Here is a 26,988-nt window from a genome sequence, read left to right as displayed (position 1 = left end):
GGTTAACAGAGAAACCGAGAAAGCAACAGAAAATGAATTGAACAAGCATGCAAAACAATCGATATAAACATGAGTAGACATAATGCTGAAAGGGCATACAACAATATACATAAACAATTTAGAGAAAAGATAAAGGCATTGAGCACAATCAAGGATGGAAGTGCTAATTGAAGATGATGAAATAACACAAAGATGGGTGCAATACATTGAAGAACTTTACATAGAGGAGAGAAATGAGAAGTCATTCCTAGAGGAAGAAAGGACCACTTCTCTTAAAGTCAGAATTTGATAAGACTCTTAAAGAGCTGAAACTATCTAAAGCACCAAACCCCACGAGAAATTTTACAAGCACTAGGTGATGAAGCAAAATGTGAACTATATAAAATGATCAAATGTATACAACTGGAGAAATCCCAACAGATTTTGAGAAAAGCATTATGTTAGCAATTCCAAAAAAAAAGAGCCCAAGCATGTGAAGATCACCAAATGTTAAGCCTATTATCCCACAGTCTTAATCCTAACTAGAATTATCTATTGACATATTGAAAGAAAAATATAAGAACTTACCTAATGACCAATTTGGCAACAGGGAAAAGAGAAGCTATACTAACTCTCCAAATGATCACAGAAAAAGCATTTAGAATAAATGCTTTTTCTGTGATCATTTTTCTCTATACTCATAACATTGATTGATATAGAGAAAGCTTGACAATGACTGGAATATAATGTTTAAAAGTCCTCAAAAATCTGATGATAGATTACAATGGCAGAAGACTAATTTATCAACTATATAAAAATCAAACTGCAGTTATAGGGAAACAAGGGAAAGGAACTAAAATAAGAAAGGGCATTAGACAAGGGTGTGGATGCTTTGCAGTACAAGCAAAAAAGGCATTTAACAAGAAAAGAACACTATTAATATAAAGGATTACGTTGTTGAGAACAAAGAAGCATTTTATTAAAATGCTTTGTCTGGAGTGTGGTCCTCTACAGATCAGAGACATGGACTCCCCAAAAAAGAGACAAATCAAGACTGCTAGCATTTGAAATGTGGTGCTGGTGCCAAATGCTGAAGATCGCATGGATAGAAAGAGTTACAAACGAAGAAATATTAAGAAAAGAATAAGAAAAAAGAGACATACTACACATTAGAAAAAAGAAGAAATAACACCATAGAACACCTATTAAGACATTCAGACTGAACTATAAATTTGATTGAGGGAATGATAGAAGGAAGACCAAGAACAGTATACCTTTAGAGAGAACATATCAGCAAACTGGTATATTTCATCTCATTATCAAATGCATTCAATTCAATGTCTCTTAATTTAGGGATTTCCTGTGTATGCAACAATCAAACTTTTTAAACTGAAATATTAAATTTTACCTACCACTTTTAATTTCACCCTGGCCAACTTTTTTTTTTTTTTTTTTTTTTTTTTTTTTATGTAGAACAATACCATTATCTCTGTTGTGCACTATCCAATTTAAAGTCATCTTCAAATCCAAAAAAGAAATTTTTAATACCACCAATTAATAAAAATGAGATACACTCACCATTAGTGCCATTAGTTCCTGTTGGAGCCTAAATAATAATAAAAAAAACCATATATAACATTCATAACTTTTCAAGAGAAAAACAGTATATACAAGCCTATACGTTCTGGTAAGCCTTGCTAAAAGTTTTTTTTTATAATTAATATAAATAACAGCTAACAAATAACTATGTATTTCAATTAAACCAGTTTTTACTTGACATGGTATGGTGCTTACGTCTCAAAGTTTAAGTAAGTCACTTAAACTTTGAAATTTAGTAGACACTGAAGTGTTACTAAGTCTATTCAGATCTTTTGCAAAGTGCCCCAAATCCTTCACATTCAAAAACCCACTGGCAATACACTAAACTTCCATGTAAAATAATTTTCAGGCTTATTTCAATATCTAGGGATGGATGATTAATCCCCTCAGTATTCATCTAGAATAAGCTCTTCTCACTCACACCTGTATATTACGTTTCATCACTAACATTCCACACTCCTGGAATGTTAGTTATGGCTTAAATTATACTTTAATGTGGATCCTGCCAGTGAAAAGATTGTGTAAGCCTATAGCACATCGGTATGGTGGGTGGGACAAAGATTTTTCTATTTTTTTATCAATATTAAATTTTTTTATTTTTAATTATTTTTTACATAATACAGAAATCCTAGTCTAGAGACATTAAACTTTTTAAGCCACTTCAGGCCTCCAAATAAGCATTGTGATAGTCTCACAACTGGACAATGAAATGCATCCCACCTAAAGACAATCAAACATTAATACCCACAGTAGGATTCAAACTAGCAACCTGTTAGTTAAAGCGTAGATATGTTAACCATTCAGCCTACCAGGCGATCATCTGTAGTTTCATTACTGTAGAGCAAGTAAAAACCTTTGTGCACTTGCACTATATCATTGTGCAAGTGCACAAAGGTTTGTGCACTTGCACAATGATATAGTGACACACTTCTAATCAAGACATTGTACTGTGCAACAGTTACCTTCTTTGTCAGTTTCTCCCTTATCCCATTAGAAATATTCTGCACTGAGAGATATGCAAAAAAGGCATAGGTGTGTCGACTAATGTTCCTTCTAATTTTTGATTGTACATGTATGCATGAAAAACGTTTTGAGTGCAACTTTCCGGTCTCAGCCTCAATCAATGCTTGTGGCTAATGTAATATCTCTCATATGAATGTTTTGTCTAGCTATAATCTGTAAAATTGCAAGCACTGAATTAATTCACTTAAATCTGCACAGCTACGAAAATCCATCATTGCGTGCATGAGTTTTTAAGTTACTATTGTCTAGACCAGTGGTTCTCAAAGAAAAATCTTCTAGGGCGCACTGGTGTGCCCTGTGGTATTCCAGAGAAAGATGTGTCCAGATATAAAAATAAATATAGTTACTCTATTATACCTTTTCATTACAGATATACCACTCTTTTTGTCAACACATTATTATGTTAATTAACAGCGGTTTTTCTTGCAAAGAGAACAAGAATATGGTTTATTCTTGTTGTGAATATTACTTATTTTAGAAGTGTTGGAAGTGGTGGATGTTATGTGCATGTTACTTATTTTCAGATAAATAAACCCAAATAAAATGGATAGATTTCTCAAAAAAGAAGTGTGATATTGAAGAATCAGATTCTGGAAGTGGGCAAAACTTAAGTGCAAGTAAGAAAGCAAAATCGCGGCCTACTCGCAAACATAATGAAAGTTATTTAAGCTTTGGTTTCACTTGGACCGGAAGTAAAGATCATCCTTTGCTACTATGTTTAGTATGTGGATGTAAAATGGCAAATGAATCATTGCTTCCTAGTAAATGAAGTAAACATTTTAAAACTATACACTCTAATTTACAAGATAAATCTGTAAGTTTTTTCAAGAGATTGTCTGAACAACAAACAAAAGCGGCAAATTCTTTTAAAAGTATAATGACTGTTTCTGATAAAGCTCAAATCGCTTCTTATCAAGTCTCAGAACTGACAGCAAAAAATATGAAAGATCATACTTTAGGTGAGTCACTTATTTTGCCTGCATGCAAAAAAATGGTCACGACAATGCTAGGAAATGAAGCAGCAAGGAAAATAAGCAAGATTCCTCTGTCCAACGATACAGTTCACAGGCGTATTATAGAAATGTCTTCTGATATCGAGAAAAATGTATGCAGTAATAAACTTCAGTATTCAAATTTTGCATTGCAAGTTGATGAGTCAACAGACATTACCAACAAGGTGCAACTCTTAGCATTCATCCGTTTTATTAATGAAGATCAAACAGTAAATCAGTTTCTTTTTTGCAAAGAATTAAGTGTGTCTACAAAAGGTAACATTTTGTAGACACACTTTTAACATTTTGAATAGCTTTGAATATCTTGATAAATGGCAGTTAACAATGAAGTCGTGTGTAGGCATTTGTACAGATGGAGCCCCTTCCATGGTAGGCTGTGTTAAGGGCCTTACATCTTTTGTAAAAAACAAAATGAGAATGTTATCGTAACTCACTGCTTTCTTCATAGGGAGGCCTTGATGGCAAAAAAAAACATTGGGAGAAAAATTAAGAGAAGTTTTAGATCAAGTTATTCAGATGGTAAACTTTATTAAAACAAGACCTGTGGTTTATTCAAAAAGCTTTGTATCGATATGGATTCACAACACAAACGGTTGCTTTTACACACTGAGGTGAGGTGGTTGTCAAGGGGGAAAGTACTTACCCATGTACATGAGCTACGACAAGAACTTCTTGCGTTTTTTGAAGAGATGAAACAATTACATTTTTGTAACCTCCTTCGGTGCGAATTTTGGATTGCTAGGTTACAGTATTTGGCCGATATATTTTAGCAGCTCAATATTTTGAATACTAGCATGTAAGGGAAAGAAGAAAATATTCTCACATCCACTGACAAAATGAAAGCGTTTCAGAGAAAACTACAGATTTGAAAAGAAAAGCTGTTGAAGGTAATTTGGAAATGTTTCCATTGGTAAGTAACACTTGCATAAATGAAACACTTCCAATAATAGTTGAACATTTAACAAGTTTAGAAGAAAAATTGAGTTCTTATTTTCCATCACTTAACACTGAACAATACGATTGGATTAGAAACCCATTTATGGAAACTTCAAGTGATTTTGGTTTAACATTAACAGAAGAAGAAGAACTGGCAACTATATCCACTGATCGTGGATTGATGATTAAACATAAGGAATTGTCTCTTGAAGCCTTTTGGATTTCTATAAAAGAAGAATATGTGTCAATATCTAAAAAAGCTTTGAACATTTTACTACAATTTTCAACATCATATTTATGTGAATTAGGATTTTCTACCCTCACCACAATTAAGTGTAAAAAGAGAGGAACTCTTCAATGTATTGACGAGGAAATGAGAGTTTGCTTTCAAATATATGCCCAAACATTGCGCTACGACACATCAGGCTCATGTTTCTCATAAACACAAGAATGAATAAACTTAAGGTATGTTTTATTTTATTTTTATCGCATTTTTTTTCTGTAATATTTGACTTAATCATCATAACATATTTCTCAGAAATTTGTATATAGTGCACCTACAATTATTTGTAGGATTTTAAATGCACCCTGACTTCAAAAAGTTTGAGAACCACTGGTCTCAAGTAGATGCTAATAAATATGTGCCCCTGCAATTCAGCTTGCAGTCTGACATCAGCATCTGTTCACCCAAATAGCAGTCCATAAGTAAATAATTAGTCTTAAATTAGAATGGGTTAGAGTAATATTGGAATGGAGAAATTACTAAATAAAATAAATGACGAGTATGATTTATCACATAATTCATGTTTAGAGTATGTTCAAAAATTGACTTAAATTAAAAATTCTAAAAACAGAAAATTTTCTGCATAGTCACTGAGATGCATTTGCTTCCTTTTTGATTGATGTGTAAGCTTTAGAGAGAAAATTGGCATCGACTATTATTCAAACTAATAAACCACAAGAACAAAAACAATCTGTATCAATGCTTTATATATATATATATATATATATATATATATATATTAGGGGAGGAGCTCTGCCCCCTGACATCTCTCCCCCCCAGAGTTCCGGACTGGTAGGCCGGTTCTCCTTGAATTCTGACTCGAAAGGGGACCCTTCCCGGCACCTACGCCCGTTAATTAAGCCTGTTGCCAAAATTTGACATAAAACTGATAGGAAAAAAAGCCATAAATAAATCTAAATGAAATTTTGAAATCGTCAAATGTTAATCTGTCCTCCCATTCTAATGGCAGTCGAGTCTTCAGATCCCTGGCCAAAGCCATTTGGTACTAAGGTAACATCACTATTCCCAACGACAAGGCTAACCTACTAGCATCGTTCTTCTCTTCCAATTCCTGCACCGATAACCAATGCAGAGTACTACAAAGAACTCACTCCATGCTGCCCCTATTTTCTGCTAGAAGGGAATCAAAAGCATCTTGAATAACTTTGACATAAACAGCAACTGTACCAATGTCATATCATCTGCTCTGCTAAAAACTTGTGCTCTGAAATTAACACTTATCTTATATTACTTCAACCCTTCCTCCTCAACTATCATTTATCATATATGGAAGCAAACCTACAATCAACCCATTCCAAAGAAAAGGTAGTAAGTCAAACAAACTACCTCCAACTGCTCTCACTTCTGTTTTTTCAAGAACTATGACAGTCATCACTTCGATGTCACTTAGAGAACCACCAGCTAAATAGTGAGCAGCAATATAGTTCCACTGCTCTCAATACACAGTTGATCTAGCATTCACCATCCACTTCTGGACTCAAGCCATGAAAGGGCTGGGAAAAACTCAGAGTTGCACATTTCTAAAATATCTGATCAGGTCTGGCACTGAGGTCTGCTCAACAAACTACTATGCTATGGTCTGCCTTTAACATTTTGCAACTGGATTACCAACTTTCTCTCTGGTCTCATTACATGTCATGATATATGGTTTCCTCCAAAGACTTGCAAACCAATGCAGGAGTATTCCAGGGCTCTGTACTTTCACTCACTCGTTCTCCTGTAATGGCCTGCTGTTACATTAGACTCATTCCTCAGTCATCTCAACAGCCTACATCCAAGAATCCAGTTTACGATAGAAAAGGAAAAGAACAACTGTTTACCCTTCCTAGACACCTTAGTTACGCACCTTCCCAACGGTATACTTTCCTTCATTGAAAACCCACGCACCACAGGCAGACACATTCACAAACTCTCCCACCACCACCACCCCACTCAACAATATGGCATTATTAAAACTCTTACCAAGAGAGCCCACAATCTTAGTTCGAGTAGAACCGCCCTTACAACTGAGCTTGACCACATACACAACACTTTCCTCTCCAATGGCTACAGCGATCACAGTATTAAAAAAAAAAATAATCAGGTCCTCCCCCATTCCCTGGTCTTCTCTTCAGAAAGAGTTTAGAAATGCATCACCATACCCTACATCCATGGCACATCCAAAAAAATAGCCAAGATTTTAAAAAAGTACAACCTACACACAGCATTTAAGCCCCACCAAAAACTTGCACCCTTATCCGCTCTACAAAAGATCAGCTCCCTCTTCTCTCAGTGCCTGGAGTCTATAAAGTATCCTGCCCTCTAAACTGGCGTATTTTGGGTAGACAGGCAGATCAGCTACTATCCGCCTGGATGAACATAAGTCATACATCTGCAACCACGACTATGGTCAGTCAGGCTTGGCCGACCATGTCTTGGATACAACCCACAGGATCTCATGAAAAAAAAAACCACCATGCTCCACCATAGCAAATTCAAAAAAAAAAAAAAAAGATTATTCTTAGAATCAACAGCAGCTCTCGGGAATCAATCAAATCTTAATAAATATGGTTGCATTAAGCTTCCTAAGATTTGGGAAATGCTTATCGCCAGAGGTCCCACTTTACATTCCAAGCCACCTACAATCGCCTAGGTGGAGCACCCTCCTAGATACGAGGGTGCTCCACCTAGATAGAAATTTAGTGTCACCCACATGGTTGGGCTTAGTATTGTGTGTTATTTGTATTTATGTTACATTAGTTTTTTTTGTAATCCCTGAAGATGTCTCAGTGACTGAGACGAAATATAGGAAGTATTAAATTCAGTTTTAATCCTTTCTGAGTGCTGTATACAATCCATTAGGCCTCCAACATGATGTTCAATCCTTACAAGTCTCCAGATCCTCCTAACTAATGTCTTAAATTCTGACCTCCTCGCTATTCTTCAGTGGAATGAGGATAACCTTGTAAATGCTACCAAAACACAATCTAATATACCGTATTTGCCGACGTATAAGACACACTCCCTTTTTTGAACAATTTTTTAGGAAAAAAACTTTAGCACTGATTATAATGAATTTACAGTATTCAAATATAAAGTAATACTTAGGTCTACTTTCAACAAATACCTAATCTAACTAGGAAAGCATATCCACCTTTTAATCTTTTTCATCAAAACCCAGAAATTCATCTCCAGAGCTAAATGAAGAGACACTTGAAATCTCTTCTAAATCAAAATTTGAGTCCTCATACAACAAATTGTCCTCTGTACCATCCAGTGCATTACTAATGCCAGTGGCATTACTATTTTCTCAATTGGGGGCGGTCCGAATTTCTCAATTGAGGGTGGCCCAAAATGGCTCTCTGCAGCCCTGTTTCCATGTTTTTGAGCATACACAATCACACGTAGCTTGTATGCAATATTGTAGCACTGCCAACGATTTTCAGTCATAATTTGCCAAGAAATTTATCACCGTTCACAACAAAAGCGACAACATTCACATCCACTGAATTCTACGTAACTGGAATGTTCTCCCACACCACAAGGAAGCAAGAAAGAAATCGCGTAACTTGGTAAAGAGAAAATTTCTAGAAATTAAAGTAATAAAAAACTGAGCATCAGTGTATAAGATGCACCCTGTTTTTCAGACCTATTTTCAAAGAAAAAAAGTGCGTCTTATACGCTGGCATGGTAATCTCTCACAGAAGATTTTATGTCGCCTCTGATAACACTCGTATCAAAAACATGATCAGATTTCTCTTCTTGGGCTGATCTGCACACACACACACACATCTCAGCCATGGCTTGCAAAGCTGCCAAAAAAAACATTTTTGGCATATCCCCCCCCCCCCAATCACAGTATAAATCCCAAATCCACCCACACATGGAATAATGCTCGCATTTCAGATATGGTGCACCCAAAGCTTCACCAGCATTGCTTGATGATCACTGTTCTGAAGAGGGCAATCCAATTATCTCTCTCACAGAATTACTACAGATCCTCTCTTACAGACTGTTTCTGCCTTTCACTGCAGTGTATTGAATTGGCCACTATCATGCTTTGTTTTTTTCCAAATTGAAGAACAAGAAACAGCTGCTAGTCCATTTACCATCCATCTCAAAACTTGACAGAATGAACCAACTTCTCCTTCATTCCATCTACCTATTCTTTGGAACAACTTTTCTCACAATCTTTCCCAAAAACTATAACCTTAACCAAAAAATAAAAATTCTTCTCTCTTCTTATTTATAACTCAGCACTGATATACTATTTGCAGGTCAGTTACCAAAAAACTGAAGCACAAATTAAAAATCTCCAAAAATTTAAACAATATCACAACATAATGGTGGTAAAATAGTTTCTGATGTACACCCAACCTTTATTAGTATTTCATTTACATTTTTCCAAATGAGTAACTAAAAAATAAACTGTCTTTCATTTAATGATCTTTAAGATTATACAACACTGCTTCTTTGTCATGTATATTATCTAGATTTTGCATCAAAATATTACTGTCAATTGTTTTCTTGAGATCAAACTGTCCAAGAAAGCCTATTAAACTTGACCGATAGGGATCAGTTAAACATTCACATTATAGTGAATATCTGAATGTTTTTATTGAATTCAACTGACCACTGCAGTACATCACACGCCTTTGACACTTCTGTGATAAAACTGTGCTTGTAAGCCAGATTTTAACTCTTTTAAAAACATACACACACACAAATACCGATGTTTGCAAGTACCCAAAGCTAAAAAGAATAAAAAATCCACAATTTTTGAACTACAAAAGAAAAGTACTGTGTAACATTTTTTTTTTTTTTGTGCCAGTATATCAATCAGTTGTTTCAGAACACAGACTAATTTCATTGTCACTTGTTTGAAAAGAGGTCTGTAACTAACTACGTTTTGAACTACAAAAGAAAAGTACTGTGTAATATTTTTTTTTTTTTTTTTTTTGTGCCAGTATATCAATCAGTTGTTTCAGAACACGGACTAATTTCATTGTCACTTGTTTGAAAAGAGGTCTGTAACTAACTACATGTGGAATTATAGAACCATTAATCATTGCAAACTCAGGATACTCCTTGGAGTGGTACCATGGGATGGCAAATTGCAGGGGAAGGATGTTAACAGTGCATGGAAAACAGTTAAGGGATGTTTTTGAAGGAAGGGGCAATATACTGCATTCCTAGAGTCAGGAGGATAAATAAAGTAGGAATTAAATTGATGAACTGAATCGTTAAGGAGCTGTAAAAGAAGAAAAGCTTATGGAGAGAATTTAAAAAGAAAGGTCATTAGCAGTATAAAGGACAGCCAATGGGTGACCAGGTACAGTAAGGAAGATAAAAATCACCAGTATGTGGCAAGAGGGGAAAAATAACTGTGGCAGAATAGTTTTGATCAATATTGATGAAAGGGAGGCAATTGAAGTAGGGGCAAAATAACTACAAAATGATCATTCAGTAATTCAAATGTGTATTATCCAAGTGGAGACATTACAGTAATACATGTGACTACAACTGAATGTGAAAGCACAGGCAGATGAAGTATTACAGAGCCATGACATGAATACATCTGCAAGATGGGGTATCAGCTTGCATGCTATGCATGTACTAGACAACTGGTAGTGCTTTTGATCAGATTGAGTCTCAGCTCTGACATAGTCTCTCAAAGGATGAGAAGGGAGGAATATAGTTCTTTTGCCTTTTAACTAGCTTTCCAATACCTCGACCAGCAAATAATTGACCACTGTAATAAGTTTTAATAAGTAAATATTTCATCCTAAGTATCACAGGACATCGTCAGTACAGTTAATTCAAACAATACTAGGAATAACATACAGTTAGGGCACATGATTACAATGGAATCCCAATGCGTGCAGTAGCATGTTATAGAATTAAATTAAAATATATTGGGAGAAAAAAAAATAGATTACATTAAAATAAGATAACATATTATTATTATTCAGGCCCCAAGAAGTCAAAAGATTCATCGTGGGAGGTCCTTCCTAAGACAAAGTCTGTCAAGACTCATTGAGGGGAGGTACCCCCCTGAGAAACACAAAGTCTATCATACCACTCTTTAAACTCACTGACCATACTCGCTCCCACCACTCCATCAGGCGATGCATTCCACGGCTCAACCACCCTCCACACAAAGAAACCACTCCTTACCCTCTTGCTCACAGTTTCCTTTCGTAACTTCCAGGGATGGCCTCTTGTCATCACTCCTTCTCGCTGTTCAACCAAGCGAAAGAACTTCCCAGTGTCAACCCTGTAACCACCTCTCAACAGTTTAAAAGTCTCAATCATATCACCTCTTCTTCTATCCACCAAACTCTGCAGTCCACATTCTCTTAGCCGATCCTCATAACTATCCTTGTACAGTCCTGAAACCATCTTTGTATCCTTTCCACAGTTAATTTATCCCCTTCAAATCCTGGGGACCAAATCTGAGAACAATAGTCCAAGTGTGGTCTGATCAGAGACTTATACAACGGAATGATAACCCTCTTATCTCTGCAGGTCAGTGTCCTTCTCATAATAGCAGCAATCCTCTGTGTTACCTTCACAACCCTTGCAATATGTCCCCTAAACTTCAGGTTTCTATCAATCATCAACCCCAGATCTCTTGTCTCCCCTACTTCCTCCAGTATAACTCCTCCCATAGAGTATGCAGCATCCCATCGATGTTTCCCAAACCTCAAGACCTTACATTTTGCTGCATTAAACTGACACCCCCATTCATTTGCCCATCTATCTAGCTGGGCATATATAAAAAAAATATTTTACACAATTTCGTATGACAATTTCCCAGACTTTCGGGATAGCAAGAACATCATTTTGGTTCAGATTTAGTCTGTGATGTAGGGCTTCAGCATTTTCTTTATATTATTATTACGGGTAACTCCAAGGAGTCCTTAGACTCATCGAGGGAGGCCCTAACATCACGTCAAGAACAACTATTCGACATTCACATAGTATCTATCATACCTCGCCTTGAACTCATTCACAGTCATGGCACCCACAACAGACTCTGGCAGCTTATTCCACTCATTCACCACTCTAAAAGTAAAGAACCTAGCTCTAACACCCTTGCTAACCACACTCTTGCCCAGCTTCCATGTATGGCCCCCTAGTCCCCCCACCACTAGTCCTATTCTCAAAAATATTTTCTGAATTAATCTTATAGAAACCCTTCAGTAATTTGAATGTCTCAATCATACCACCCCTTTTCCGCCTATCAACCAATTTCTGCAACCCACAAATCTTCAGCCTGTTCTCATAAGGTTCATTCCATAGACCTGCTATCATCTTGGTCACTCGTCTCTGGATCCTCTCCACCTCCTCCCCATCAAAAAGAAACCCTGGCACCCAAATCTGGGCCCAGTAGTCTAGATGGGGTCTTATCAAGGCTCAATACAGAGGAACAATAACCTGTTTGTCTCTGCTTGTTAAGGTATGTTTCAGCAACCAAGCGATTTGATGAGCTGATTTAGCCACTTTTGCGATGTGCTCCCTAAACTTCAACTCCCTATCCACCAACACTCCCAAATCCCTGGCCTTGTCAATCTCCTGGAGTATGGTTCCACCAATGTGATATACTGCTGCTAATCTTTTCACCCCAAAATGCATAACCTTACACTTAGCCACATTAAATTGACATCCATTCTCCTTAGCCGAGTCGTCCAAACTATCTAAATCATCTTCCAAAATTTTGACATCCTGTGCACTCACTATTGCTCTACCCAACTTTGCATTATCAGCAAACAAATTAACACTTCCTCTCAGATCCTTTCCTATATCGTTAATGAACAAATTGAAAAGTAGTGGTCCAAGAACAGAACCCTGTGGCACACCACTAGATATAAATGTTCATGTTTATATATTTTTATATAAAGAATCTTGGGGAGACCACACTCCTACAAGGCACATCCCCGGGGTGGCAGATAGGGAGAAACCCAAATAGATTGCTCTGAATAAAGAACCGTGGACCAGAGGATGTAGCAGAGGCATGGCAAGCTGGCTACATTATCATGCCAGTAACTTCGATGAGCCGAAAAAAGTCTACAAATCGAGATAGTGCTACTGCATACGGGACAGCCGACGTGCCTACTCGAAGACCACATAGAGTAGGTGAGAATTTAGCAATGTGGTCAGCCAAGGACATGAAACACGTGGCAGGTATAATGATCACCATAAGATCATTATACCGATCTGGAATATTGCAACTAGTCCAGGAAAGTTTAAAAAGACTTAAATGGAGTATTTTAGGTTTATCAGAGACGCATTGGTGTGGAGATGGATTCACCAGAAGGAAGACTATACTTCTCAGGAAGAAAAGATAACATACACAGAGAAGGAGTTGCATTATTAATTGAGAAGAAACTTACACACTCAATAATTGAAATAAAACCAGTGTCTCCTAGAATAATCACAGCCAAAATGTTTGACCTTTTTCTTCAAGCAAAAGAAAAAGGTCAAACAATTAAAATAATCCAAATATATGCACCAGACAGTAACCATTCAAAGAAATAGAAAATTTTTATGAAGAACTACAACACGAAATAGATAATTCCAAAAATAGAGAACTCGTGATAGTGATGGGAGATTTTAATGCTAAAATAGGACAGTTCACAGCAGACAAAAAAGATGTGATGGGGAAATTTGGATACGGAGAGCTTAACGACAGAGGAGAACAATTACTCCACTTCCGCAAAGCAAATGATCTAATGATTGCAAATACATTGTTCCATCAATGCCCTAATAATAAACATACATGGCCATCCCTAGATGGTAATATAAAGAATTGCATAGACTATATCATCGTAAACAATGGAAAAGATCAGTAAATAATGTATGAACATTAAGAAGCTTTGATTTCGACACTTACCACGAAATATTAACTGCCAAAGTGAAGATAAAATTCAACAGGAAAAACAACATCAGAAAAGAAGAAAACATCAACCTATCAAAATTAAACGATAGCTCAAGCAGAAGTCTATTTTTAAAACAGATGTGCTTAAAATTAAAACCCTCCATCCAGAACAGCAAAAAATCTGGGAAGAAGGAAAAGAAACAGTGTTATCAATTGCAATTGCAAAAGACACTCTAGGTACCAAACCCAAAATAAACAAACAGTGGTAACCCAAGAAATCGTAGCTACAATAGAAGAGAAAAGAGAGGCCAAGCTACAATAGAAGAGAAAAGATTGGCCAAGATACTTGTAAATCAACAAAACAATGAAAAGAATAGAGAAAAATACAACAGAGCACTAAAAATAAAGTTGATAACCTATGCAAAAAAGCCAAAGAAAAATGGTTAGAAGAAAAAGCTAAGAAATGCCAAGAAGCATACCAACAAAATTACCTAAAAGTCTTCCATGACACTATAAAGAGAAATTACAAAGGAATTCTCAGCAAAAGCAGTAACAACGATAAACAACAAGACGACTGAAACCGGGAATATTGAAGATGTGAGAAAAATCTGGTCAAACCATTTTAAGACTATCTTTCGCTCAAGGAAACAAAACTACAATGCCAACAATAGAAGATAATAATGACCACCCAAAAATTTTACAAGTAGTAGTTAGATATACAATAAAACAGATGAAAAACAATAAAGCACCAGGCATTGATACTATCCCTACTGAACTGTGGTCATATGGAGGCAGCACATCAATAGAATATTAACAACTCTATTCAATAAAATACTACAAACAGAAGAGATCCCAGATGACTGCAGAACTGGAAAGATCATCCCAATATACAAGAAAGGAGACAAAAGAGACTGCAGAAAGTACAAATCAATTTACTCTCTCACACCTATAAAATATTCTTAAGAATTATACAAAATAGATTTAAAAACACCTATGAAGAACTGATAGGCATAGAACAAGCTGGATTCTGAGGAAACTATTCAACAATAGACCAGATTTTCATATTGCATCAACTAGCAGAGCTCAGCTGGATACATAAAGAACTCTATTGTTGTTTTGTGAACTTTAAACAAGCTTTCGATAGCATCAACAGAGAAATCCTTCTTAAAGTTCTACTAGAAAAAGCAATAGACAAATATATTATACAGTTTCTGATAAAATAAGAAATCTGGGGTTGATGATTGATAGAAACCTGAAATTTAGGGGACATATTGCAAATGTGGTGAAGGTAACACAGAGGATTGCTGCAATAATGAGAAGGACACTGACCTGAAGATAAAAGATAAAACAGTAATATAATTTCTTCGCATCTTTAATTTATAGTATAACCAAGTGAAAAAAAACTTTCAATAATAGTAAATGAAGGTGATGCAGAGATCCGGCAGGAAGATCTAAACAGACTAGCAGTATGAGCAAAATTAAATGGCTGCCAATTCACTGTAGCCAAGTGTGAGGTGATGCACTTTGGGAAGAGATCAGAAGCTGCTTATTATATTCATGGAACTGTACTGCAGGAAACTGTGAGGCCAGGAACTTGGGTGTGATTGTGAACAGGGAGTTGAAATTTAGAAAGCATACTGCAAACAAACTAAAACAGCACATCAGATTATGTGGTCGCAGAAAAACACACTAATAAGCATAGATAGAGAGGGTTATTGTTTCCCTATATAAGGCTTTAATAAGGCCACATCTGGACTCCTGGATTCTGTGGGAGATCAAGTTGAGAAGAGGATTCAGAGTGTGTGTGTGTGTGTGTGTGTGTAACAAAGATTGTGGCATGTCTGTGGAATGCTCCCTATGAGAAAAGATTGATGGCCTGCAGTCTTCAAAAATTAGCTGACAGACAAAAGGAAACCAGCTATGCAAGCTAAAGAGAATCCCAAACAGTTCTTTCAATATGCTGCAAGCAAAAAAAAAAAAAAAAAAAAAATGTATACGGCAGAATGATTTTAAGGAGGTCACTGAATCAGTCGATATAGTGGAATTACTGAGCGAGCACTTCATTCAGGTGGTGACATTAAAAAATGAAGGAACCATTAGTTTATACGGGAATTGTGATGAATGAAGACGAGGTGAATAGTCTATTACAGAACCTTAATATGAATACATCTGTGGGATTGGATGGTATACCGGCGCAGATCTTACGTGAAGCAGCTAAAGAATTATCAGTGCCCTTGACCATGCTGTTTAATCTAAGTCTCGGGTCTGGTTTAGTCCCGAAGGTGTGGAAAGAGGGGAAAATAGTTCCACTGCATAAAGGAGGATCCAAGACTACTGTTACAAATTACAGACCGATCAGCATATCAGGAGTCGTTGTCAAGGTCCTGAAGAAAGTAGTCAAGGGAAAAATACAGGAACGGATTGATGAAAATGAGATACTGTACGGGGGACAGCATGGCTTTGTGAAGGGTAGATCATGCCTCAGTAACTTACTCAAGTTTTATAACACAGTGACAGCTGAACTGGATAAGGGCAATGAGTTTACAGTGATACTGCTGGACCCGGCTAAGGCATTTGACAGGATACCACATGGAATTCTAATCTGTAAACTACAACATATGGGAATGGATATAGGGTTGGTGAGATGGACAGGTAGGTGGTTGATGGAGAGACATCAGAGAGTAGTTTATTCAGGAGAAGAGTTCAAAAGACGGCCTGTGACTAGTGGTGTTCCAAAGGGTTCTGTTCTTGGACCACTGCTGTTTAATTTGTTCATTAATGATATAGGGAAGGATCTAAGAGGAATGGTTCATTTGTTCGCTGATGATGCAAAGTTAGGTAGGGCAATAGTGAATGCAGAAGATGTCAAAAATCTTGCAGGAAGACTTGGATAGATTGGAGTTCTGGGCTAAGGAGAATGGATGTCAATTTAATGTGACAAAATGTAAGGTTATGCATTTTGGGGTGAAAAGATTAGCAGCAGCATACCACATTGGTAGAACTGTACTCCAGGAGATTGATGAGGCCAGGAACTTGGGAGTGTTGGTGGATAGGGAGATGAAAAGTTTAAGGGGCACATTGCAAAAGTGGCTAAATCAGCTCATCAACTCACTTGGTTGTTGAAAAATACTTTGACGAGCAGAGACAAGCAAGTTATTGTACCTCTGTACTGAGCCTTGATAAGACCTCATCTCGACTACTGTGCCCAGATTTGGTCACCTAGGTTTCTTCTTGATGGGGATGAGGTGGAGAGGATCCAGAGGCGAGTGACCAAGATGATAGCAGGTCTATGGAATGAACCTTATGAGAACAGGTTGAAGATTTGTGGGTTACAGAAATTAGTTGATAGGTGGAAAAGGGGTGATATGATTGAGGCATTCAAATTGCTAAAGGGTTTCTATAGGATTAATTCAGAGGATATTTTTGAGAACAGGACTGCTGGTGGGAGAACTAGGGGGACACGTATGGAAGCTGGGCAAGAGTGTGGTTAGCAAGGGTGTTAGAGCTGGGTTCTTTACTTTTAGAGTGGTAAATGAGTGGAATATGTTGTTGTTGCTATGATGATGAGTATAGTTGTATAGTACTATGAGGTCGTATAGTTGTGTGGACATGATGTTTAGGTCCTGCCTCGATGAGTCTAAGGACTCCCTCGAGTCGCCCGTAATAATAATAATAAAAAAAAATTAAAAAAACAAGTTTCCAGGTGGGGCACTTTGCTTTCTACATATAAGATGGGCTAACTCACCTTCAAAAAAAAAGAACAAAAATCATATCCTTTCCACTCGAAGGATGAAATGTACAGTCATTCTTTCAAATGTATCATGGAGGCACTTAAAATAGGAATCGCCCATCATTTCATCAAGGTGGGTTGAGGCTATCATGAATAAAGAAATATATGAATATTATATATTTCTTTCTAGGTCTTCCAAGTGTTTTTTTTTTTTTTTTTCATCTGCTCTTCCAATTTGGAGAATTTGAGAAAACCTATTAGTACACATTCGGTACATGTGTCCATGCCACCGTAAATGTTTTTTGCTGATTCTTGTTGTTATTGATATATTGTAGTGTAATGTAATTCTTCTATGATTCCCTGAGTGGCTTTCATTTCAGCCCATGATGTTTTATTTATTTTTCTCAAACACTGGTTTTTAAAGCCTGTTAATCATTGTTCTTTCTTCTGTGTGATAGCCAAAGTCTCTGCACCATAAAGAACTATGGGGAGCCCAACTGAAATATATACTTTAAGTTCTTTTGAGAGATCATGTATTTTTTCCATATATTTGTAGGTTTGGTCATAGAAGACTAACCTAGATTTATTCTGTTTAATAGTTTATAAATTAGCCTGTGTGATCAATGTGCCTAAATAATCGAGTTTTTTAAGATTTCCAGTTTATTTCCTTCCATTTCTAAGTTAAGGTCTTCTCCATTTCTGCCATTGTTTTGGCTTCTAAAATTTATCCATATTGCACACGCTTCTATTTTTATATAGATTTTCAATAATGTGCTATAATTTTTCTTTATCATCTGTAAGTAATATATATCATCTGCATAATTTATATGATGTAAATTGTGTCTATTCAGTTATTGCAGTGATTTCTGGAATGAGTTACTAGTATTTCCAGGCACAAGTATATATGAATTAAAGTATAGCTCATTAGTATAACATCCACTAGAAATAAACTTCTGCAGAAGACACAACTGACACGTGGATATTATATTAACATAATCGTGACACTGAACTGCATATCTGAGTCATGTTACACAAGTGCAATAAGTTCTTCCAGTCCACATCCCTATCGGAAGGCGTGTGTAAATACCAAGTGGCAACATTTAATTAATCATGGGTATGCAAGAAAGAGATCTCCCATTCCCAAAAAAATTAATTAGTATTTTTATTAGTTGATTTCAAGTAATAACAGTTCAAGTAGCTAGTTTAAATCTATCACTAAGAACACTTTTAAACTATTTTACTGGCCCTACCTTTTAGTGACAGAATGACGATTATCAGCCATCCTGCTAAAGAAATGCGAATCTAGAACTAAGATATCTGAAACAATTCTGCAAAACGATTTTTCAAAAAATGCACTAACAATATACTAACCAATTAGAAAACATTACAGTAAACTACATACAGTGCCACCTATAGGTTTAAATTGTGATTGCGTATAACAACAGCAAAAAAAAAAAAAAAAAAAAAAAACAGGCGAAGGAGAGAGGAAGAAAGATCGCAAATTACTAATTTTAAAGCTTCACTTGATGGAATGGCACAATTTCCATAGTAGAGAGAATTGTAAGTTAAACTTAAAATTAAACAGAATATCTACATAGAAAAAAAAAAAAGAAAGGATGGGATTTTAGGTTGCCATAACGGAGCAAATAAATAAATAAATAAAAGGGAGATCAAAATTAATAAAATAAAAAACAAAAGTCAAGAGTGTCATTAGGTTTCGATTCAGGTGCGGGTTTGACTGAGCTAGTTAGTTTATATTTTAGAAGAAACCATTGTATTTTTTTTTAATATGATATTTTCGGTATGGTAGCAATGTGTTAACGACCAATACTGGCAAACACCACGTTGTCGGGAGATTTGAATTTGCGGGATTTTATGCCGGCAATGGTTGGTCCATTGGTAAAGCCTATGCTACTAATGGCTCACGCAAAAAGTTAAGCAAGTTTGAGCGCGGTTAATAGTTGGAAGGGTTTATCGTTCGATGCTGTTGGCACACTTTTCCTCGATGAGTCTTTGGACTCCCTGGAGGGTCAAATAATAATTAATATATTCAGTGCAGTGTGCGTGAAATGTATTCGTCGAGAAAATTAAAAGATATGTAGAAGGAAACTGAAACTAGAGAGAGAGAGAGAGAGAGAGAGAGAGAGAGAGGGTGTGTGTGTGTTAAGAGTTTCAAAAGTGAGTATCTGTTAGATGACGAGATCGCAACAAATAATAATTTAGTGGACAGTACCGACGGTAGGATGGAAAATGATGTTATTAATGTCTAACGTGCGGCCGTGGAAATAGAGCAGAACGAAAGGGACATTAATAAAGAGATTGCGTGGTTGAATGTTATCCTTAATACGACAAAAGCGCGAAACTGGAAAACTGCAGAAGCGACAAGAGATTAGCGGAGCTGAAAAGAAAAATAAGCAGGCGGTTCGACGTAATAATAAAGACTGACAGAACAAAAAAAAAAAAAAAAAGAAAAGAAAAGAAAAACAAGTAAAGGAGAAAATTATGTACAGAGACCCAATGATCAGAGGAGTATTTAACAAAAGGGTGACAAAATCCTGTTTACCGGTTGCAAAAATGCACGATAATAACCACGCCATCTGGATGCAAAAAAGGTAAGTCTTAGGAAATAATTGGCTTCGTTAAAACAAATGATTTGAGAGAAGGAGTATTCTATGATGATGGATTTAATGGAGTTAGAAGAGGCAAAATCGAAGAGCGGGAAAGTGAATGTGTCTCCTACAACGCTATGATAGAGCCGAACTGAGAAGGAGGGCGTTGATAGCCAATGGGTCTATACTTAGATTGTGCAGAAGGAATGATGTAATATTGGTGGATCTGTGGTGTGTATTTCAGACCACAGAACATGTGACAAATATTATTGATGGAAATGGCATTTAAAACCAAAACTGATCGTTTTTCTTGAAAAATAAAGATTCCACAAAAACAGATAAAATATAAGATAATAACAGTGTCATTGTTTCACTTACTTCAGACGTAGTTCAAAGCAATCTTGTCCATTGCTACGACTATGTTTCAACAGAAAAGAAATACAAAAAATAGTGTTGAAAAAGCATTAAAAAATATAAGAAAAATCTGTTGACCACATTTTAGCCGACAGTGGAACGGCTTTATTAAATAATTGTTAAATAACATAAATGGAATTTTTTATTTTATTTGAGAGGGATAAAAATGAAAACTGCGAAACGAGAGTGTGTATGATAATCTTAAAAAAGAATCCAAGTGAAGCAACCCTCGGTGTAGGCTGAAATGAGTTCAAGTATTTTTGCAGAAGAAATGAATGAATTGGAAACTAATAAACAAGACCTTGGATACCGAGTGAAAAGTGGGAAAGGATAAAAACAATAATTTTTGTAAAATGACTAAATATTCTGAAAGCTATTCACAAAGCTTCCAATTGGTGGAAAGTATATTGTAAGGATATCAGTGATAATAAACTCTATACAAAAATTCATATAAGGATATTGGTGGCGCATGGAGCTTCTTTGTGTGACCAGAAGGAGAAACAATAACTATGAACAAATCAGCTTTAGCGAGTTAATCATCGGATACTTAAATTTCATCCGATGTGATACAGCGCAGAAATACTTTTTGCACAGAAACACACCTGTAATAAACACAATCATCAAAAACAAAAGACTTAAGTGGGAATTTTATCGCCGTAAATTTTTCGACAAAGTGTAAAGGGGGTTCATGAGTATGAAATTCATTGGTTACAATAAAATTGCTTTTGTGTAGGACAGTAGTCTTTTTCCAAAGGATTCGATGTTTAGTGGGAAACATATGTTCAGGAAGTACCGATTGATCTTCCTCAAGAAATATATTGTAGTCGAAATGTTTGTCGCATGAAAAGCCGCAGAACTGTAGTACATTCATCTTATATATTTTTGTTATTTCGGATAATTTTATTTCAGATAAGTTGTCAGAATCTAAAAATATGTCAACTTAAGACAGAAATACATACTTGGTAGAGCCTAGAATTGAAGAAGTTTATTAGTCGGGTGAAAAATTGAAGGAATATACTTAACAGATTTGAGGAGATTCCTTACTAAGCATCCTTGACAATGCAGATAATATTTTTGTGAGTCTGGCGATACGAGACCTCCAAAATGATATTAAGACATTAATAAGTCTTAATAATTATTAAGATTAATAATAATTATTAATAACATAATAGTGTCAAATGTTTGACAGGGAAGTTGATCTGATTGATCATGGATTTAAAGTATGGTGTGGATTTTCAGAAGATGGAAATTTGAAGGCTTCATCCATCTGACCGGCAAAGAATAAAGAGGGCTAAAAATAAAATGCAATGCAATGATTCCTTACTACTTCAGGAGGAGTAGAATTCCAGAATGAGCATTAGTAATCTTTGTGATGAAATCCTGAAGTCTAGAAAGAACAATTGCTATACCGCAGAAATATCACCCACATTCTGAACCATAAGGAATGCCTGGATTCTATATAAAGGATAAACGTATGACTCAAGCATACTCCAGCATTCTGAATGAATTTCATAAATTCATTCAGAATTTATGGAACCAAACTTCCAATCCTTTGGTAAAACAAAGGTCCTACGTAAAATCCATTTTCTTATAGAACGACTGTACAAAGAAAATTGAAACCTTACACACACACCCAGACCTTTCTGAATAGAAAGGAGAGAATAAAGTTGTCAGCAAATAAACTTCACTGAAGTGAGGACACGTGAGAATGAAGGTCCTTGTGCAGTTTTTATGCGTGCGCGTACGCACTCACGAACCTACATTTATCTTATTTAAGAAAATGTGGCATAATTAAGTGTGTTTGGGGGGGGGGGTGAGCATTGTATAATAAGTGAAAACTTGACAACATAATACATCGGAATTTCCCTGACTATGTTTTGTCACCGTTCCTCACATTAATGAAAGGCATTAAAGATAGCGATATTAAAGAAATATAACACGAAGTTTCTATGACTTATTTGCTCGAAATAATTTGGATAAATATGGTATATTCCTCTCTCGCCCTTTGTCTTTGATCCCAGCAGGGTTTATGTAATAATAATTATAATGCATACAGTTTGAAATAATATACGTAAACTACCTGCTTTTCAGATCAGTATTACGGAAGGATAGTTCGATAACCTCAATAAATTAACATGAAGTTTTTTGGCTAGTATACCGAAGAGCCAAAACTTTATGGTTAGTTCGTCTTCATGCCAATCGAAGAAACTGCAGGGAAACAACACCGGGAGTGGGCAGATCATGAGGTGGTCTAAATAACACCTGATATACTGCGCTCTCTTAGTTAGTGTTATTCTAATTCTTCAGATGGGTTAGCCGTGGTGAGAAGCTTGAAAAAGTAGTCCGAGGAGGGAAAATCCACGAACCGCAGTCAAGGTGTGGGCCCACCGCGGTTCATCGATACTCGAGGTGAACGAATGCTATTGCGGATGGTACGAGCCAGCAGAAGAGAGGAAAAAAAAACAGCTAAAGCCAGCAGAAGAGTTACTCTGGTAACTTGCTGGCAACGGATGTAATATCACGACACAGTCCGAGTACCCATGCTAACCTCGATTCACGGTCGAAACCGCCTGGGTTTTGCATTGAATGGAAGAAGGTCGTCTGACATTCTTTCACCGGATCGTAAACGTTGTGGATACTATGGATTTCCTTTATAAAGCAAGGGGAAAGACTGCACACAATGGTTCGTAGAATATACGAACTCTAATTGCCGCAAAAAGGTTACAGCAATACTAAACACTTTCGAAATATTGGACAGTGAGGAAACAAAGTGCATTTTTGTAATACTGAATTTAAGCTATTTGGCTACATGGTGTTTCTCTCTCTTTTTTTTTTTTTTACTTTTTCTTATTGTTAATATTATTATTTTATCGTCAGAAAGTGTACTTTCAACTGAAAACAACCGGCATTAATAAAATTATTTAAAACACTCACTATGTAAGCCAACTATGAAGAATGGTGTTACATTTAATCCTCACTGTCAATACGTATTTGTATTTTATTATTTTCTTTTATATTTTTAGCGACGTAGGCTTTTAAATAAATGAAAAGGAAAGGATAACCTTTAGTTTTATTATATATGTAAATAAACATTGGATAAATGTAAAATGCTTTATTTCTTCTTATTAAGATTTTCTTTAGTAGTGTGTCGTATAAAAGAAATCTTTGTATAGTAACGGTTTTGTCTCAACCTATTTAATTGGGAAATTTATTTGTAAAAAGATATCATCCCAAAACTAGCTATTTGTCAACTTAAAAAAGCTTGAGAGAAGAAAATAATGAACTTTAACGACGAGGTTTTCACGTTAAAGAACTGTAATTTTAACGTTTTTACCTTCCTTGTTGCTTACAGCAGTGCTTCCCAAACTTCTGGATGTCAGGGCCTTCTTTGTAAAAATTAAAATATTTCACGGCCCCCCTCGGAAAAAATCGTAATAGAGAGATATATTATTATAATATTTATTATATTTATATTCAATACAAAACATACACAGCAAATATTGCAAAAATCAAATGCATATATTATATTTTTTGCCTCTTACCGTTTGGTTCTGAAGACGATGCAGGCTGTTCTGGTAAAATATGAAATACTGTCCTTTTTTTTTAGTCTGTTTCTGCTTCTTCTGATTGTTCGCGGGAAATTTTTTTATATTTTTTATCAGCCACTTATCCATCTTAGGGTTAAATTAGATACTGTGTTTGCCCATGCAACATATGGTTTTGTTTCAGTCTATCAGCATAGTTTCTGCTTGAGGGGACATGTGATTCATTAATTAGTGTGTTTTTATATCCCAGTTGTCTCTAATTGCACTATTTGTTGAGAAATATATTACACAGACTCCTCATACCTTATTCACTGGCATAATAAAAGTACTTGTTTTTATTGCCTCTGCAGTATAGTGGCTGTTAGGGAGGGTGTGTTGTTTACCACTGCAAGCGAGTTACTATCTCCCTACATGAACTTGTTTAAGCTTTTTTTCATGTGTGAAGTATATGCGAAACTTTTATTGGTAACAGAAAACTAGCTCGGATGACAGTGATAATATAAAACGAGTTTTGATATGTATATAAAATCAATATCAACAGTCCCTGATTACGAACGCATGATGAAAGGGACAGAGGGATTCGGAGCTTCCCTGGAGAGCATTCGAAGTAAATACAATTAATCACTGCTTTGAAATGAAACATATGAATAAGCAATATTTACTAATATTCATTAAGCGCCAAAATACGCAGGAAGCAAAGTTTGCGAACCAACACCAATGTGTGAATTTTTCCATTAAAATATAAAAAAAATAACAAAAAAGAAATAATAAATAATAAAAGTTAAATACGTTTCTTTTAAAATAAAAAAAATCTACTCAGTCTTAAAACATTTTAAATTTGTTTTCATTATTTCACAGCCCCCATCAACAAAACCTACGGCCCCCAAGGAGGCCGCGGCCCACAGTTTGGGAAGCACGGGCTTACAGCAACAAGGAAGGATTTTACCTCCCTCCGTTTCGCCGCCATGTTATTTGACGCAGCGGGCAGTAATGCGATTTGGCAACGTTTGTATTTCTGAAGAGTAAGTTAATACTCTTCAAATCTGTGATAATTCGATTTCGATGATTTTGAACAAAAATAAAAATAAGAATCTGGAATGTCTGCAGCCGGTTTTCTTTCTTTTTTTTTAAATAATATTTCAAATAATTATCGTGAATTAATTTCTTCGAGAATAAAGAAAATGTTTTGTCAAGTAAGAGATTAGAAAAAAATTAGCGCAAAAAATAAAAAATGAAATTGGTTCTCCAAAGTAAGGATTTATTTAAGTGAAGAAATTATGCAAGGATCTTTATTTTGTCCAGGCGTTAAAATTGTATTGTACAATAAAAAGAGAAAACAAAAATATAAATAATTTCTCTATTTTTAGTCTATCCTATATAACTAAGATCCAGTTACCCAGCATAGAACAAGGAACTGCGTTTCTTGTTATAGGCAACTGAAACACGGCTATGAATGAGATAATCCGATTAAGTGTTCTCTTCAGCCTAAGGGTTTATCACACCTAAACTGCATCACGGCCAAACTGCATCTCTTATCCATGTTCTTTCAACAGGTGGGCTGAATCATATCCAGATTTAGCTGGACGTCTATAGACGTCCTAGCCGTTTGGAAGGTTAAGGGGGAGTGATGTGCCATGACACTCTACACCAGGAGTCGCCAAACTTCTTTGACCGTCGACCTTTTCAAGAATTTCTTGACTTTTTATTGACCTCCCTCTATTTTACTATTACGTAATTTTAATATTACCTAATATGCATGTTGATGAATTTGGGAACATTAACGCTCACTTGTATGTCGATGCGCAAAAATGAGACTGGGTTCGAATACGTGTAAGTATAAGTAAATATGCAACCGCGCACGTGTTGCAATCTCGCTCCTGCCGCATCGGCTGGGCGGGAAACACAAACATCCATTTATTGGTAAATACATCATTTTGGCCTACATGATTGGCTTCCGTAACTATTTTCATGACCTTGCTCCATCTTACAGGTCCTACTCATGTCACTGTTCCCACGATTCACTCTTAATCGTTGTCATTCAGGATGGAGGTAATCCAAATTAACCGAATTAATTATTACCCGTACAATGATGTCTTATATTTTTCTATCGACCCCTGGGGGTCGATATACCACTTTGGCGACCACTGCTCTACACAGTTAAGTCGCAGAGCGCAGGAAAATTGTTTGAATGATTTCTCACTGCCTGTGAAGTGACCATTGATCCCCGTATTCTACAGCTTTCTTTAGAGTGATGGACCAGGTAATCCTAATAAACGCGAACAATTTCACTTGCCGTAGGAGCACTTAAATAATAATAATAATAAAAACATCACTGGGCTACACAGGCACCAATGCCATCTCACATCACCACTTCTACTTATCTACACAGGGCTCACGGATATCTCAGTTTGGCCATAATATGGCATTTTGCAGTTGCACCAAATGTGGTAAACCCCGGGATATTTCGAGTTATGTTTTTGCTTGGGTGTACTAAGCAGGGAATGGAGTTTAAGTAGATAAATGAAGGAAGTCCGGATGTTATATTTTTTGAGAACTTTGGGTAAGCATAAAGGACACCTGTTATATGTTAGGGATATGCAGCCTTTCACTATTTCTATCTTCAATATGGCGAAGAGGCAGATTGAATAGTAGCTTATTAGCCATTTTGCAGAATGGTTGTAAGAAGAAATTGAAGTTTTCTGATATCTTCTTTTTCACAGAGAAGCAAGCGAACACGGTTGAATAGCACAGAGATAATATCAACTTTTGAGACAGACAGTGATGGTAAATGAAATGTCTGTTTCAAAAATATGTCTGTCAGCAAAGTCAATTAGTTATATCATATCTCTAGCCTTTATGATGAGGCAAGGTACAGAAGCATAACAGACTTCCAAACGATTTTGCAAAGAATTGGCCTACTAAACATGAAAGAGTTAGTGTTTCTCAAGCATTATAAATTTCATGTCCTCTTTCGAA

The 26,988-nt window shown here is 36.1% G+C and overlaps 1 protein-coding gene across 3 annotated transcripts in view; it reads right to left on the bottom strand.

Annotated features, from left to right (window-relative positions):
• vih (ubiquitin conjugating enzyme vih) overlaps window positions 1–18,824 on the bottom strand; it is an 81,833-nt gene extending 63,009 nt beyond the window's left edge. For all 3 annotated transcript variants that reach the window (XR_016548783.1, XM_090397608.1, XM_090397609.1), the window contains exons 1-2: window positions 18,695–18,824; window positions 1,558–1,585 (exon numbers count right to left, since the gene is read on the bottom strand). Coding sequence is in view for 2 of the 3 variants with exons in the window: in XM_090397608.1 (XP_090253734.1) it covers window positions 1,558–1,585; window positions 18,695–18,726 (60 nt within the window). In the remaining variant the exon portion in view is untranslated. The remainder of the gene's footprint in view (window positions 1–1,557; window positions 1,586–18,694) is intronic.
• Between the last annotated feature and the right edge of the window lie 8,164 nt (window positions 18,825–26,988).

This window comes from Typopeltis vanoorti, chromosome 9 (genome assembly GCF_054136105.1).
Source record: "Typopeltis vanoorti isolate ZY-2024b chromosome 9, IOZ_Tvanoo_1.0, whole genome shotgun sequence".
NCBI lineage: Eukaryota > Metazoa > Arthropoda > Arachnida > Uropygi > Thelyphonidae > Typopeltis > Typopeltis vanoorti.
Note: the sequence above shows the minus strand (reverse complement) of the source record. Positions and strands in the feature narration are given on the sequence as shown.